The sequence below is a fragment of the Natator depressus genome, chromosome 8, assembly GCF_965152275.1.
Source record: "Natator depressus isolate rNatDep1 chromosome 8, rNatDep2.hap1, whole genome shotgun sequence".
Classification (NCBI taxonomy): Eukaryota; Metazoa; Chordata; order Testudines; family Cheloniidae; genus Natator; species Natator depressus.
In genome coordinates this window covers 2,532,775-2,549,595 of record NC_134241.1, presented here as the reverse complement: position 1 = coordinate 2,549,595, position 16,821 = coordinate 2,532,775, and the positions used below count along the sequence as shown (strand labels likewise).

The following is a 16,821-nucleotide window of genomic DNA, read 5'->3' as shown; positions in this document are numbered from 1 at the left end:
GATGGCATAATGAGCGGTAAACGTGTGGACCGAGGACCACGTTGCGGCTCTACAGATGTCCTGGATAGGGATGTGCACCAGGAAGGCTGCCGAAGATGCACCCTCAAAACGAACATTTGGTCCCCTGCTTATTACGGGTCAAGCCCAACTGGGCAGAGGGTGGAGGCGTGTGGCTTGGACGGCACTTTTAACCCTTGGCTTGTTAATGGGGCTGGTCCTGCCGAGGCTGACTCCCCTGGGCCAGAGGCTGCTGTGGTTTGAACTGCTCATGTGGCAGGGCTGGGATGTAGAGATCCAGGGTTTTCAGGGTGGTGTGGGAGTCCTTGAGGCCAGGCAACTTGCTGTCTGTTTGCTCAGCAAATAGGGCCCCGCTGTCAAAGGGCAGGTCCTGCAATGACTGCTGGGCCTCGGTGGACAACCCAGCCAACAGACTCACCGTATGGAGATAGCGGAAGCCATGGTGCGGGCAGCAGCATCAGCAACCTCTGACGCTGACTTGAGGGCTGCCCTGGCCATGGTCGGTCCCTCATCGGGGATCACCCAGAACTCCTTGGAAGCCTCAGGGAGTGACCCTTCGAACTTGGCCATGGCTTGCCACATATTGAAGTCATATTGGCCAAGGAGGGCTTGGTGGTTGGCCACTCTTAGCTGAAGGCTGGAAGACTAATAAATCTTATGTCCAAAGAGATCCAGCCTCCTTGAGGCTTTATTTCTGGGGGTGGCCCCGGGTTGACTTTGCCTCTCCTTAACCGCCTCAACCACAAGGGAATTGGGGGCAGGGTGGGAGTATAAGTACTCGTGCCCTTTGGTTGGCACAAAGTACTTGTGTTCGGCCCTTTTAGAGATAGGGGCCAGGGAAGAGGGAGTCTGCGACAGGGCATTAGTGATCTTAGAAACACCTTCATGAAGGGGTATGGCCACCCCGGCAGGAGCAGAGGACATCAAACAGAGAGCCCGAGGGCTCCTCCAATTCCTCTGCCTGAAGCCCCAGGTTAGAAGCGACCCGCTTCAAAAGTTCCTGGTGCGCTTTGGCGTCATCCTGAGGAACTGGGTGAGGGGCCCCGGTGATAGCCTCATCTGGCGATGATGAGGATGATGCCAGTGCCGTGGTAACCTCCACATCCATGGGTGAGTCCAGCAGCTTGCTCCCATGGGTCCTCCTGGACCTGCAGGGTCTTACCCCCTGGAGCCTCCAGCACCGGAGGGGGACGGGATACTGAGGCTGCGGCCTCTCCGAGGCTCCCGACGCCGATCAGGCAGGCTGGGAAGCTTGGGTGAACCCCAGGAGTTCCATGGGTACCATGGCATCAGCCACTGTGCTTGGGGCCAAGGGGCAGGTTTCGGTGCTGATAATGTAGTCAGCACCGTTGGGACCGGGGCTTGTCCAGCAGTCAGAGAACCTCGCTCCGAGTCGTAGCTATCACCAGAGCAGTCAGTACAGGGCGACCAGGATTGGGCTGAGCGGTGGCTCTTGTCCAACCGGTGCCAGTCGCTGTGTCCCAAAGCCGACCTGTCTGAGCGAGACTATCTTGGTTTGGCTCTTCGGGAATGACAGCGTTCAGGCGTTGAGTCGGATACTCAGTGATCCACGCCTCACAGTACTCAACCAGTACCGGGACATCGAATCAGACCAGGAGCTACAACGGGCCGGTTGCTGGGAGGATTGCCCTGAGTAGGGCAACCTCCTTCTTGGAGACAGGCGATGACGGCCCAGCAATCACCAGTCTCTGGTGTCCAATCGGTCCCGAGATCGGTACCCGGCCCGTGGAGACGGTCGGGGTGGGTCCCGGAATTCTTGCCAGGTGGCGGGTGCCTCAGAGGGTCTGTGCAATCTACCGGCGAGGTATGCATCGAGTACCTTAATCAGTGCCTCTGGTGTGGGGACCAAAGAGGGCTCCGCTGAGCCTGCCTCTCCAGTCCTGAGGCGTGAGGGCTTCGGACAGGTGAACGCTGGCGAGACGTCCCTCTCGATGGGGATCGGTACCACTGAGGCAGGGCCACATGCATAGGTTCCAACGCGGATTTTCCCCGAGTATGGGTGGCACTGGGAGGGTCAGGATCTCCAAGCTGCTCAAAGAGCTTCAGGCTTCGATGGCACCTGAATCTGGACAGGGCCTGCACCGCTATCTGGGGTCACAGACAGTGATGAGCTGCCAAAATCTTAACAACCGGTTCCCTATAAAAAGTTCTGATGTAAGGGATGTGCCCCAGATGTATTTTTTGTACCAGTAGGGTTACCATACGTCCGTATTTTCCTGGGAGGACGGCAATTTAAGAACCGAAAAGCCTGACCTGTCCGGGAAAATACGGATGTATGTTAACCCTGCCTAAAGTTCTTTTTTAAAAAGATGGGCCTGAGGTAGAAACGAGCTCCGTTTCACATGTGTGGGTCCCCGCCACTCCCTGGGGGTGTGCTAGGGTGACCAGATGTCCCGATTTTATAGGGACAGTCCCGAATTTGGGGTCTTTTTCCTTATATAGGCTCCTATTACCCCCCATCCCCTGTCCCGATTTTTCACTCTTGCTGTCTGGGCACACTAGGGTGTGCACATGTGTGGGTCCCAGCTGCTCCCTGCCCCCCTCATTGAAGCAGGTGTGCAGGGTTACTGCCATGGGAACTGCAGGGCACCAGTGGACGTGGGGCCAGCTGCAGACAGGGGCGTAGGGTAGGGCTAGCTGGAGGCAGGGGGTGTGGGGCTGGCTGCAGGCAGGGCAGGGAGGGCGGGGTTGGCTGGAGGCAAGGGGGTATGGGGCTGGCTGGAGGCAGAGCAGGGGCTGACTTGAGGTAGGGGCTGGCTGCAGGCAGGGCAGGGGGGTGAGGGGCTGGCTGGAGACAGGGGGTGTGAGGCTGGCTGGCTTCGGGCAGGGCTGCAGGGGGGGTGCGGCAGGGGTTGGCTGGAGATGGGGGGTGTGGGGCTGCTAGCTTCAGGCAGGGGGGTGCGGTAGAGGTTGGCTGGAGACAGGGCAGGGGGTGCGGCATGAGTTGGCTGCGGGCAGGGCAAAGGGTGCGGGGCTGGCTGCAGGCAGGGCAGGGGGTGCAGCAGGGGATGGCTGCAGGCAGGGGGTGCAAGGCTGGCTGGAGACAGGGCAGGGGGTGCGGGGCTGGTGTGGGCAGGGCGGGGGTGTGGCAGGGGCTGGCTGCGGGCAGGAGGTGCGGGGGTGGCTGGAGACGGGCTGGCTGCGGGCAAGGCAGGGGGTGCAGGGGTTGGCTGGATACAGGGCATGGGGTGTGGGGCTGGCTGTGGGCAGGGGAGAGGGTGCGGCAGGGGCTGGTGGGGGCAGGGCAGGGGGTGCGGCAGGGGCTGGCTGCAGGCAGGGGATGCGGGGGTGGCTGGAGACAGGGGCTGGTGCGGGCAGGGCAGGGGGTGCGGCAGGGGCTGGCTGGGGGCAGGGCAGGGGGTGGCTGGAGACGGGCTGGCTGCAGGCAGGGCAGGGGGTGTGGCAGGGGCTGGTGCAGGCAGGGGATGCGGGGGTGGCTGGAGACAGGAGCTGGCTGCGGGCAGGGCAGGGGGTACGGGAGGGGCTGGCTGCGGGCAGGGGGTGCAGGGGTGGCTGGAGGCAGGGGCTGGCTGCAGGCAGGGCAGGGGGTGTGGGGGCAGCTGATGAGGGCAGGGCAGGGGGTGCGGGGTGGCTGCGGGCAGGGCAGGGGGTGCGGCAGGGGCTGGCTGCGGGCAGGGCACGGGGTGCGGGGCTGGCTGCGAGCAGGGGGTGGCTGGAGGCAGGGGCTGGCTTGATACAGGGCAGGGGGTGCGGGGCTGGCTGCGGGCAGAGCAGGGGGTGCGGCAGGGGCTGGCTGCAGGCAGGGGGTGCAGGGGTGGCTGGAGGCAGGGGCTGGCTGCAGGCAGGGGGTTCAGGGGTGGCTTGAGCCAGGGGTCTGGCTGCAGGCAGGAGGTGCGGGGGTGGCTGGAGCCAGGGGTCTGGCTGCGGACAGGGGGTGGAGGGGGTGGCTGGAGGCAGGGGTCTGGCTGCAGGCAGGGGGTGCAGGAGGTGGCTGAAGGCAGGGGGTGCGGGGGTGGCTGCAGGCAGGGGGTGCAGGGGGTGGCTGCAGGCAGGGGTCTGGCTGCAGGCAGGGGGTGCGGGGTGGCTGGAGACAGGGGCTGGCTGCGGGCAGGGTGGTGGGTGCTCGCGGGGAGCAGCCCAAGCAGCAGGACGCAGCCCAGGCCCAGCAGAGCAGCCGGGGACCCCTCAGGCAGCAGCGGGAGCCCCAGGGCCAGGGGAGCAGCCACAGCACCAGGGCTCGTGCCCAGGGCCAGGCGGCAGCCCACGTGGCTCCCGCAGCGCAGCGCCCCCGGCGGCCGTAGGAGGAATTACGTCACTTCCCGGCCGGAGCCCATCAAAGCCTCAGCGCCCCCTGCAGGGAAGTGGGTTAACAACCGGTTCTAAAACTGCTTCAAAAGGTAACAACCGGTTCACGCGAACTGGTGCGAACTGGCTCCTGCTCACCAGTGGTTACAGGTGAAGCCTGGGACGGGCTGCACCACTTGACTTGAGCGGCCCAGCCCTGTCCTTTCCCTTACGGGAGGTAGGAGATCTTCCCCTCCTAATCTTTTTTGGCTTCTTCCCCGGAGCCGTGGAGGGGAACCAGTGCCAGCTCGTGGACGACGCCGGGGGAGCACTGAGCAGTGTGGAGTTGGACTGCTGCTCCGGTGCCGGAGTGAGTGCCGACTCCATTAGGAGCACTCTTAGGCGGATAGCACACTCATTCTTCATCCTAGGTTTGAAGGACTTGCAGATACGGCACTTGTTACTTATGTGCCCTTCGCCTAAGCACCTTAGGCAGCTGGTATGTGGATTGCTGACAGGCATATGCCATTTGCAGCAATCGCAGGGCTTAAAGCCTGGGGACCGGGGCATTCCCCGTCCCCCGGCTGAGACCCGTTTGGGACTACCGAAAAGTTGAGAACTACTACTAAGGGTAACTAGGAAACTACTAATTATATATAATTATATTACAGGTTTTCAAAGTTCACAAGAACAGAAAACAAAATAACGCTAGCAGAAGCAGCAGATGTTCCAGCACCGTAACTGGTGGCAAGAAGGAACTGAGGGTGGGAGGAGCAGCGGCTCCCCTTATACCGCACCATGTGGGTGCCACTCCAGGGGGCGCTAGAGCCGGTCCCCTACAGATACTGCTGAGGGAAAAACTTCTGGCACCGGTGCGTGTGGTGAGCACACACACCTAATATGGAATGGACATGAGCAAGCACTCGAAGAAGAATTAATTGTTATGGGCCTTCCATATGCCCTTTACTGTATGCAATGAGTGAATTTCTGCTTTCATTTACACCCATGCAATCCTAGTAAAGTCTCAGTATGTATAAATCATAAGGATTAGTAGCACCATTCATTGAGCAATCCATCTGTGACAAGCACACTGCCTGTGATCCATACATTTTTAATGCAAGAAAGAAAGAAAGAAAGAAAGAAAGAAAGAAAGAAAGAAAGAAAGAAAGAAAGAAAAATCACAGGCCCATCTGTATATCACCAATTAGTATCAATTTTCATCCTCACCCACATACTTCCTGAGTTATCTTGCAAATTACCGAGGGCTTTGGGTCCCTGATTTGATTCTGCCTGACCCTCAGTTTGCCACTTGTGAAATGGGGATAATGATACCTGCCTGACTCATAACATGTGACATGAGGCTGAATTTATTAATGTTTGCAAAGTGCATTGAAAGATCTATAGAGAGAAGGCGCTATATGAGTCACAGAATCGGTTCCTCAATTTGTTAATTGGTCAGGATATTCCTCTGCATGGAGTGGATATAAAACATTGTTTAGAAGCTGATAGTTTATTTGTAAAACGTGTGAGCTTTTGTATTTTCTACAAATCAATTCCTAATAAACAATATCTTTCAGGGAACTTCAAACCCTGAAATCTAAGCAATAATTGCTCTTTTAAGTGTCCGCTTCTGATACGCTTTACAGATAGAACATAAAGAAGGGCATTTCCCTGTAAGCACAGTCAACATGGGTTTCATTCTTTCTAAAATAATTTTTAAAAGCTAGGATTTCTCCATATGTATGTGACCTTGATTCCTAGATGGCACATGGACTCAGAGATCAAGTTACTAAGTTGTTTGTAGTTAAAGAGGGTGGGAAGGCTAAAATTAATAGGTCACTTGATATTTTCTTCTGAAAACTTAAGTACTTAACAGTAAGGGGAAAAAAGCAGTCTATAGCCAGGTAGCTTGAGGGGATATTTTGTTGAACACTAATTAAAAATAATTTCTTTTAAATGAGAGCTGACCACAAAATAGGGCCATAAGGTGCAGGGACATTCTCACTAGAAAGGAAGCCACGCCCGATTAATTCCCGTACTGCCCACAAACCCCCATTTCTTTTCTTTCTCCCACTTCTTTCCTTCTCTCCCCGTTTTTTTGTTCTTAAGAGCAGCAAGTGATGCCGAAATGTTTCTGGCCAAAAACAGAGGCCATACTCCTCTGAGAAAACATTTGGCCTCTGTGGTTTTGTAATATGTTCCAGAACACTGAGTTCACTGAAGAACATTGTGAAAAACTCCCATCTATTGGAATGATGCTGTGGAATGTTACAGTATCAGAACTTCCAATTGGTCCATTTCCTGTAGGCCCATAATGAGTCTTGTAAAAAAATAAAATAAAAATATAGTGCTATGTGGGAGTTAAAACAAGTTCTCATGGGAAAAATAAATGGCAAGAAATTCTAGCTTTAAAAAAACAGCTAATCTGCTAGTTTGATTGTTCTTCAAAACTTACAATGAACCAATAATCCTAATTAGAAACACTTGGCCTAGTTCTATAAAGCATCATAGCTTTTTCTATGCTTCGTTTGTACATACCATAGACCTTTTTTTCCCTACTGCTCACTAACAAAGTGCTGACTTTCTTGGGATGGCTGAGCTAATTTCGTGAACTCAGTGTGAAACCTTAGCTCAACAAAATTGTGGTAATTTTCCTTAATTTGTAAAAGTGATTGGAGTGCAAACAAAATTTTCCTCTTGGGTCAATCCTATAATTTTCAATTAACTAAAACTAATCGGCAGGCATGCACTGAACCTGCATTTTGTTTAAAGGGCTGCAAGGCATTTCTGAAGGTCAGAATGAATTAATTGTTTTTATTTTAGTTTAAGGTTTTTCTTTCTTAGAGAAGGGTTTTCCTTTTTTAAAAAGGAAGCCAGGTTTCAGTTCAAGTGTCAATAAAGGGGCACAGAAAGGAAGACTGTGTGAGGTAAAAGGTCAGTCAAAATATAATTTATCACATTTTTATTACATCTGTACAATAAACAGAGTCTTCCACTCCATGCCTTTGAATTTCTTTGTCAGTTTTGCTTAGTTTTCCATCTCCTTCATTTATTGAATGAAAATAAAGTATTTTAAATGTTAACCTGAACATGGCACAAATAAAACAATAAAATATAAGGAAACATTCTTAAAACTTGGAACAATTTAGCATCATTTCAGGCAGTTATCTGCTTTTGTACAGAAAGGCCAAAATATGCCTCTTTTCTACTGGAATGACATTATTAAAGGCAGAGGGACAAGGTGGGTGAGGGACTATCTTTTATTGAACCAACTTCTGTTGGTGAAGGAGACAAGCTTTCGAGCTACACAGAGCTATTCTTCCGGTCTGTGAAAGGTGCTCACTGTGTCACAAATAAATGCAAGGTTGGTTACCTTTCCCAGGCCTGAAGAAGAGCTCTGTGTAGCTCGAAGGCTTGTCTCTTTCACCAACAGAAGTTGTCCAATAAAAGATATGAACTCACCCACCTTGTCTCTCTAATATCCTGGAAACAACATGGTTACAACACTGCAAACAAAGATGGGAAAAGTTAAAGAAAATCAAGCTTAAGCCCTTCTTTGTGTTGTATAACGAAGACCTGAAAATTCTCTCCCAGAGAAAAATTGGGGAGGTGGTTTCCTGCTGCTTTTTATTTGTTTGCATCTGCATTGCGGGCCTCATCTACTCAAGAAATAGTCTTTGATGACTGAAGAACTCGTGAAATGATGGCATCTTGACAATCATGAGAATGAAAATTGAGAGGGAGAAGGATTTTCAGTCAAACTGTTTAAAACTCTGGGTCAGATCCTCAGCAGGTATAAACTGAAATAGCCAGTTTACACCAACTGGCAGTCTGGCCCCTTGTTTCTCTTCTGCTCTTGTTATCATTTATTTAACTCCCATGCTTAATCAGCTTTATGTTTGTTAAAGATTCGAGCCTCCCACTCATTCTTTTAAAGTGCCAGCACTCACAATAAACCAGCTCTGAGACACCCAACTGGTGTCTGCAGCTTTAGCAGGAAAGACCATACTGGAACACTGACGGCCTTCTTTATCCATCATGAAGAAGCAAATGACAAGCCCAATTTTGAGAGGGTGAGGGGGAACAACAACAGATCTTTGTCGAGCACCTTTAAGCAACTCATTCTGCGATAATGAAATCACACCAAAACTAGCCTACCCAGCTGGTACACAAAAGCCCATATTCTGCCCTCCATCCCTACGTGCAGCTCTGACAGACGTCCTTGGTAGGGTGACCAACAGCAAATGTGAAAAATTGGGACGGGGGTGGGGGGTAACAGGAGCCTATATAAGAAAAAGACCCAAAAATCTAGACTGTCCCTATAAAATCGGGACATCTGGTCACCCTAGTCCTTCGGCACATATCAAGAGCAATATCTGGGTCTTAGTGTGCTTGAAATGTGTCTCATAGCCACGAGCTTTTAGAATATACCTTATACGTAATGTTCTGGGAGATAACAGGAAGGGAGAAGGGATCTATACTGGCTAAGTCTTTGCCACAACTCAGGAACACAGTTAACGAACACGTAGCGCTGTCTACACTGTAGGTCTAGGCACCCTCTAACCATATTTAGGGACAAGCAGGGTGGAAGCTGGTCCAATGACATTATTTGTTGTAGTGCAGCTGGGTCCTATGGGATCGAGACGACACGTTTTTATAAAGTCAGTAGCTATTTTACCACCTGAACTATTTTAAGGATAGTTCTTATCCACGCATGTTAAGGGTTAATAAGGTTCCTAACTGTATGGGATCTCCTGGCAGTGTCTTTAAAACCAGCTCCGCCCATCTCCCACCCAGAGACGCTGGAGGGAGGAATATCCCCAGATGCAATACAGTTCAGCACCAGTGCATCTCCGTTCTCTAACCCTGGCAATAGGAGCTGAGGCACCATGGGGCGGCTGCCCAGACTTCCTAGAATGCAGAGACAAACACAACAGTGCAGCATTGTAGCTGTGGGCAGGCCAACATGCTTCTGCTTGGGAAATCACTGAGGCCTGGATATGATAGATGTGCTGCTGTCCCTGCATCAGATGAGGATATCACAGGCTGCTTGCGTTTAACAGAGGTCTCTCTGTAGTGTAGACAGACTCCTGGGTGGGATGCTCTACGTGCCTTTTGATGTTTTGGCCCTCGCGCTCTCCCTGTTTGTCTGTCTAGGCATGGATACAGCGCTTGCCACCATGATACCCATGTATCTGCTTCTCTCCTGAGTCTCCTCCTCCTTTCATTCCCCCTTCCGGGAGGAGATAGAGACAAATATACTCAGCCACAACTGCAAAACTCAGGGCAGCTTTTAAGGAATGACAGCAACATCCCACAGAGTGGCTGAGAGCCCGATGCCCCAGCTGTACATGTTGTAGCTAATACGAACGCACGCTTACCTGTGTAAATGAATCTTCCAGGTGTTCCCTTACAGAACTGCTTAGACTTGTAGGACAATGTGACTTCTACCACACCAGGGATATGTCGGGGAGGTGTCTGAACTCGGATTGCATGAGGGGTAATCAGCTAGAAGAAACCATCGGGAGAGGGGGGAAAAAAAAGCACAGTTAGATGCAGAATTCTTCTTTAACAACACTTTCTTCCTAGAGCTCAGTAAACAAAGCTTTGAAACGTGTAATTAACCTGTCAATGTTTGAATACAGTCTTGATGTAACCCACATAAAAGCCAGTGACACCAATATTTACAAGCGTTCTCCTTCCCAGCCAAAACAACATTATCTCTGTTTTCATACATGGCAGGCACATGCTTCCTAGTGGGAAAATTAAGCCTGCCTTAATGCAATGAGCGCACCTAGCACACGCAGGGATCATGGCAATACCAAGTTCAAGTCCTCGCACCAACAAGTATACTTTACAATATGATGATGGATGTGTTAAATAGAGTCACAAAGCCACAGAGTTTAAGACCAGAAGAACCAACCAGATCATCTGCTCTGACCTCCTGCACATCATGGGCTACTAAACTCCACCCTGTTACCCCTCCATTGAGCCCAATAACCTGGATTAGAATAAAATATTACAGCCTTCAGAGAACTAAATGACTGTGTGCCACAGGCAGAGACGCACCCAAGGAGCACCAGTGCCTGAAGCCCCTGCTAGGGCAAGGATTTGATTTAGTGAGATATACCCGGATGATTCTAGCAAGCAATCCATGCCCCAGGGTGCAGACAATGGCAGGGGCCTTGGGTTGTTTTGTTTTTTTGCTTATCAGGCCTGGGGGAAAATTCCTTCCCAACCCCAAAAATGTCAGCCGTATGAGTTTTAAGTGTCCGAACAAGGACCATTGCAATACAGCACATACAGTCTGAACAGGAAGTGCACTAGGCCTTCAGAGTCACTGGAGAACATGTGCCATTCCAAACATTGAAACATGCTAGCTCTGAGTCTGCCAGCACTCACCTCTGTACCAACTGAGTGCACGGCAAGCTACCAATTTGATTTGGGAGCCTCTCAGCCTCATCTTGTAGGGATGTAACTGATTACCCAGAGGGCACGACAGTGCCAAGTCAGGCTCATTAGCTATTACAGCTTGCCCTATGCTGGTTGTGCCACGTCTAAGACATCTTTTGAAAAATAGCCAAGGACTTTAACGTTAAAGACTGACGTGCTACCCCCCATCACATCATTCTGTGCCTTTTCCCCTCCAGAATGGCTTGATCTGAAGAGGCAAAGGCTACCCACAGCTTAGAATTTCTCAGCATTTACTGGTCTGTCACCACTTTTGTGGTCTTTAAGTATAGCTTGTGGCATTTTCCAAGACCTCTTCCCTGGTTCCCAAGAAGTGCCTGTCCTATTTATGGCACATTGTTACATAGTGAGAGATGGGAAGAGCTCAGCAAGTTTGCTGGTTGGTTCTTTACAAACAAACAGTTTGGTTTTCCTTTGTCCTCTGAGGTAAGTATGTTTAGCTGTGTTTAAAGCCACACATATACAACACTCAGAGTAGCAGCCGTGTTAGTCTGTATCCGCAAAAAGAACAGGAGGACTTGTGGCACTTAGAGACTAACCAATTTATTTGAGCATAAGCTTTTGTGAGCTACAGCTCACTTCATCGGATGCATGTAGCTCACGAAAGCTTATGCTCAAATAAATTTGTTAGTCTCTAAGGTGCCACAAGTCCTCCTTTTCTACATACAACACTGTCACCCACACATTCTCAAAGGGTGAACCTTATGCCTAAAGTCCTATGTGCCAGGATGCCTGGGTTATATTTTGTTCGTGTCTAATTTAGACCTTGGTGGGTATGAAAAGGGATCAAGTAATTCCATTTTATAAACAAGTGTGCTCGACATCGATCTGCAAGAGGTCACAACCACCAAGAGTGCTTAATGCTGGGTGACATGTCAGGGATTGTCTTTAGTGTCTAGGGAAAGGGTCAGTAAACTGCCTTCTCAGGATTATTATTAATTGTTATTTATAACACCACTGCACCTATGAACGCCAGGCAAAACCAGAGCCCCACCGTGCTAGGTACACTACAGACAAGTAACAAAGGAGGCAGTCTCTGCCTCAGAGAGACTGCATTCAAGGATCAGAAACGTAAATGATCCGGTTAGACTGCTTTCACTGCCCTGAGGGATACTGATCACCATACAGGAACTGAAGGGAGAACTGAATTCCATGGCACTTACAAATTTGCTGCCTAGCTCTATGAATCCAACTTGCAATCTAAGGGTCTGGTCCATGCCAGGAACTTTTACTACCCTGAGTGGTTCCATTGACATCAGTGGGACAAACGCCTCAGAGTAGTCACACATGATGAGAGACAGCGTGATGACAGGCATTGTGATCCAGTGGATAAGGCCCCGGACTGGGACTCAGGAGACCTAGTGTGAAACCCTGAGTCTGTTCAAATCAAAAGCAAAACTGCCATTGACTTCAGTGGGGCCAGGATTTCATCCCCGGGTCCTACTAGCTATGCCATAATGCCAATGACCTACCGGGCAAGTCACTTCGCCACTCTGCCCCTGCTTCCGATCCCCTCCCACGCCTCCTAGTCTAGTCTCTCTACCTTGTGTGATCTTCAGGACAGGGGATGTCTGTGTGTATCTACAGTAGGGCCCTGATCTCAGACAGGCACTCCAGCGTCTAGATGCAGTGATAGGACAACTAATTAATAGTCAGAATCGAGATATGCCAAGAAGCAGTCTCTGTGATTCAGAGATTAAACCCAAACCCCACATTAACTTCCGCCTCCCCCAGACTTTGGGGCAAGTCTGATCTGGACATCAACTTAGCACTGGGCTCCTCTCTCCTGGGATATTTAACTAAACTGGGCTAAATTTCTGGCATCTGCATCGGCTATTTTATATCATCTCTCTTAACGTCAGTTGGGACCCAGAACGGATAGGATTAATACCACAGATACAGAGGTCTTCAAAAGAGAGGGAGGTATTTGTGCTTTAAAATCCAACACATATTAGGGTTTGTATTTGTGCAACAAGCCTCTTTTCTTTCTTTCTTTTTTTTTTTTTTTTTTTTTTTGGTTTGCTAATATATTCTAGACATTCTTGTGTGATGCAGCATCATTTCACACTATGGAGACTGCCAGGTTATTTTCTTAAAAGAAAAAAGTGGCATTATATAAAGTTAAGAAGATGGTGTTACGTTTAGTCACTAGTCTATTTTTGCCTCTGTGAGCACTGGTTTGTGGTTACAGAAGTGATTACAATTGGTCAGAAATTTACTTTGGATTCTGTATAAAGAGGGCCATTAAAACAGAAGTGAGGACAAAAAAACAAAATCTTGGACCCACTTAAGTTAGTAGGAGTTTTGCTGTTTCCAACAGAAGCAGCCTTGAGCCCGACAGGGTCTGCACAGAGGTTTAGGCCTAATTTTCCTAAGTGATTTTGGATGCCCAGCCTCAGATGCTTTAAAGAGCCCCGATACTTAGAGGGCGAAAGCCCCAGCACTTTTTCAAAACCAGGCTCCATTAAAGGGTCCCAAACTGGGCCCTCCAAAATTGAGGCGCCCAAAATTAATAGTTAGCTTTGGAAATCTTGGCCATAGAATTTGATTCAGCAGCATAAAAATCAATCCCAGCTTCTGTGCTGTGCAAGGGTAGCAGAGCTGGTATATCAGGGGTTTTCCATCTTTTCTCAGGATAAAAGTAAAAAGCACATTTCCAGCTGACTCTGTGGAGATGCAGGAATGTTCCCGGGCAGGAGAATGTTCAATGAAACAAACAATTTTAAGCAAATATTGCACAATATTGATGAGAAACTAATTTTGAATTCATAGTCACGAGTATTTGCCCTGAAACCTGATTCCAAGAGTTAAACTCCTCCAATCAGGGGCCAGAAACTCCCATGCGTCTAATCAGCAGCTCGGATGTGGAATACTCACAACAATTCACAAACCAAGAACATTCACTGAGGAACAAATCCTGAGGAACAAATCAGTCTGTTCAAGACTGTCCTCAAACAGAAAGAGATGAAGTTTGTTGAATAGATTATTTGTTGTGAGTCATTTGCCCAGTTCCAATGTGCGCAAACTATATCAAAATAAAAGGAGTACTTGTGGCACCTTAGAGACTAACAAATTTATTTGAGCATAAGCTTTCATGAGCTACATCCGATGAAGTGAGCTGTAGCTATCGAAAGCTTATGCTCAAATAAATTTGTTAATCTCTAAGGTGCCACAAGTACTCCTGTTCTTTTTGCGGATACAGACTAACACGGCTGCTACTCTGAAACCTATACCAAAATAGTTTGTCAGTTTCAGAAGTCACATGGAGAAAGGTATTAGAGAGCCCATTTCACTATTCTTTATGAAAATGATTTTAAAATGTGATATTTTTAAAGTACTATGAGAGTTAAAGATGAACTGAACTCAGTGGCTTAAGGTATCTGCATTTCTGCACAAAATTAAGGTGACAAATTAAGTTTTTATTTAGCTCTCCTCTATCTGGGAAAGGTTGTAATTATGTTAGAGTGTTTACAACTAAAATATAGCTTTAAATAATAAATATGTGTTTCAGGAAATCATTTTAAATCTGCTTCTTTAACATAATCAACTCCATTTCAAGCCTCTGAATATTTCAATTGCAAACCTTGACTACATGTAAAATAAATTAAAACTATATTATTTACATTCCAAATTATTTATAACATATACAGCTTGACAGCAATAAAAAAAATTTAAATTAACTTTTTTCTTTTTACCTTGCTTCTGAAATGTGATGGGAATTGTATTTGAAATATCTATCTATCTTAGGTACTTACGTGGTCCCCATTACAATACTATCTAAGCACCCTACAATCTTTAATGTTTATTTATCCTGATAGCACCCATGTGAGGTACAGCAGTGTTGTTACCCTGTATCAGAGATAGGGAACTGAAGCCCAGAGACACAAAGAGCCTGAATTTTCAACGTATTTAAGTGCCTAGCTCCCACTGAAATCAATGCGAATTGGGTACTTAAATACTTTAAAAAATCTGGCCCTAAGTGATGTGCCCAAGGTCACACAGGAAGTCTGTGGCAGAGCAAGAAATTGGACCCAGGTGTCCTGAGACCAAGGCTGGAGCCCTACCTACGTTTTCTATGCCAGTATAGTCCATGTAAATAAAGTTGCACGTGTATCCCATATTAAACTTGAGAAGAGCTTACTGGTGTCCGAGGTAATTTAGTGGTTAGCAGAACTCTGCAAAATTGTGCTTAGTCCAAACATTTGTCCTAGTCCCTTAAGTCCACTGCAATCAGAACTCCTAGTGCTGCCAAGGAGAGCACAGTGAATGGACTGTTTGTAGGACTGGGTCTAATTTCTGGGGTTTCCATCCGCATGGGTTTGCTTTCCTCCCAAAACTCAAGTATTGCTTTGGGTTTCGTGCAGCTTGGTCAAAAACTACCAAGCTTCACTTGGTTCTATGGCAAAATCATGAGAAACTAAACATTTCATATGGTTTTGAAAATAAAATCATAAATCCAACCAGGTTTGCTCAAAGCTAGCCTCACATTTGCAAAACTTCTGACAAGCCTGCTCTGAGTTTTGCGCTTGCAAATGAAATCCAGAAATCTGAAGAGCTTCATTCCTTCCTCTAGCAAAGGGCAGCTAAAACATTCGTACTGGATAGCTACCTTCACTTTGGGTACTGAAAATCCAATGGACATATTTCGAAAGGAGAAAATATAATGGCTGGCTTATCCTGTCTTGTGTATGTGGATACTGTGTGTAGTTTGAATTATTTAGAGATCATTCAGCTACCTTCACGCATTTCCAGGTTTGCTTTTAATGGACTCCTGGTTCTTTCCACAGTCATATCTTTTCCCTTTGGGATTTTCATATTCCATTTCTAGGTTACAGAACTGCAGTAACAATTTTATAGTGAAGGCTGTAAGACAATTTCCATTCTAAGCCCAATTACAACCCACTCTCTAAGATTCACAAAGAAACAAACTAACTCCTTTCCGTCTGAATTTTCCCATAGTCTGAGTTGATGACAAGGCCTTTCCACCATCTACAAGAACAACTGATTCACCAGCTTTCAACCTGGCAATCTCTGAAGCTACCAACCAATTACCTTTATTAATCACTAGAACTGGAGTTTAAAATGGAAAAGCCAATCTTAGGTACATTTCCTGCTGCAGCCTCTACACCCTCTTCCCTTCCTAACCTCTTCACCTTTCCCATTAAAAGTCTTTAACTATAATGGCTCCATTCCTGCAGACCCTCATACAAGCAAAGCCCCCACTGAAGTCAGTGGGGAGCTTGGTCTACATAAGGGCTTCAAAATAGATCCCATTTATTACATCTGCTTTGTAATAATACCCTTTCATCCATCTGCATTGGTCTTCCATGAGGGGGGGAATAAGAGAGAGAGAAGTGAAGTCCACTGCAAATTGTAGAGGGCACCCTTCCTATGGAAATTGCTCCCAAATGTGTAGCAGACTCACCCGGGGTAAAAGGGTAATATCTGAAGCAAATTACAGGACTGATTTAATATTTAAAATGTACAGTCCTGGGGATTAAAAAGAAAGGGAGGGGGAGGCAAGCCTCTCTTTTAAGCTTTTTTGACTTAATCCTATTTAGTTTAGGAATCACAAAAGGCAACTCTGCACCTGATTACCAAGGAACCTTGACTATTGTGCCATGATCTCAATGTCACTGGGTGTGTATTTATATAATTAATGCAGTAACGCTGGCTTGTAACTAACATTAGGAGGTTTACTGCAGTACTAAAGTCACATAAATATCGGCTTGAGGTAAAACTTCCAATGCTGCCTTTAAAGCCTCATGAATGCAAATCTAAATCATTCTGTCGGAAGTATCCTGGTGCCAGAGAATCAAGGGGAGTTTTGCATGGATTTCTGTGGGCCTGTATGTTACAGGAGGATCGTTCTGTTGATATCTCTTGTGATGTAATGTTTCACTGGTGTTTGGGAAACAACAGAATTAAAAACCCATAATATGAGAGAAGAGATGGAGAAGGAAATTAAGAAAAATGAGCAATGGAATAGAGTAAAAAAAACAGAAATGAGAGAGAAGAAAGGCTTGCTTTGAAGCATGAAGGACTCCAGTTGGTGGGATACTTTCC

General features: G+C 47.8%; 1 protein-coding gene across 9 annotated transcripts in view; it reads right to left on the bottom strand.

The window, feature by feature from the left end:
• Positions 1 to 16,821, bottom strand: part of EBF1 (EBF transcription factor 1) — a 328,926-nt gene that overhangs the window by 73,225 nt on the left and 238,880 nt on the right. For all 9 annotated transcript variants that reach the window (XM_074960207.1, XM_074960211.1, XM_074960208.1 and 6 more), the window contains exon 10: positions 9,666 to 9,792. In XM_074960207.1, coding sequence (XP_074816308.1) covers positions 9,666 to 9,792 — 127 coding nt within the window. The remainder of the gene's footprint in view (positions 1 to 9,665; positions 9,793 to 16,821) is intronic.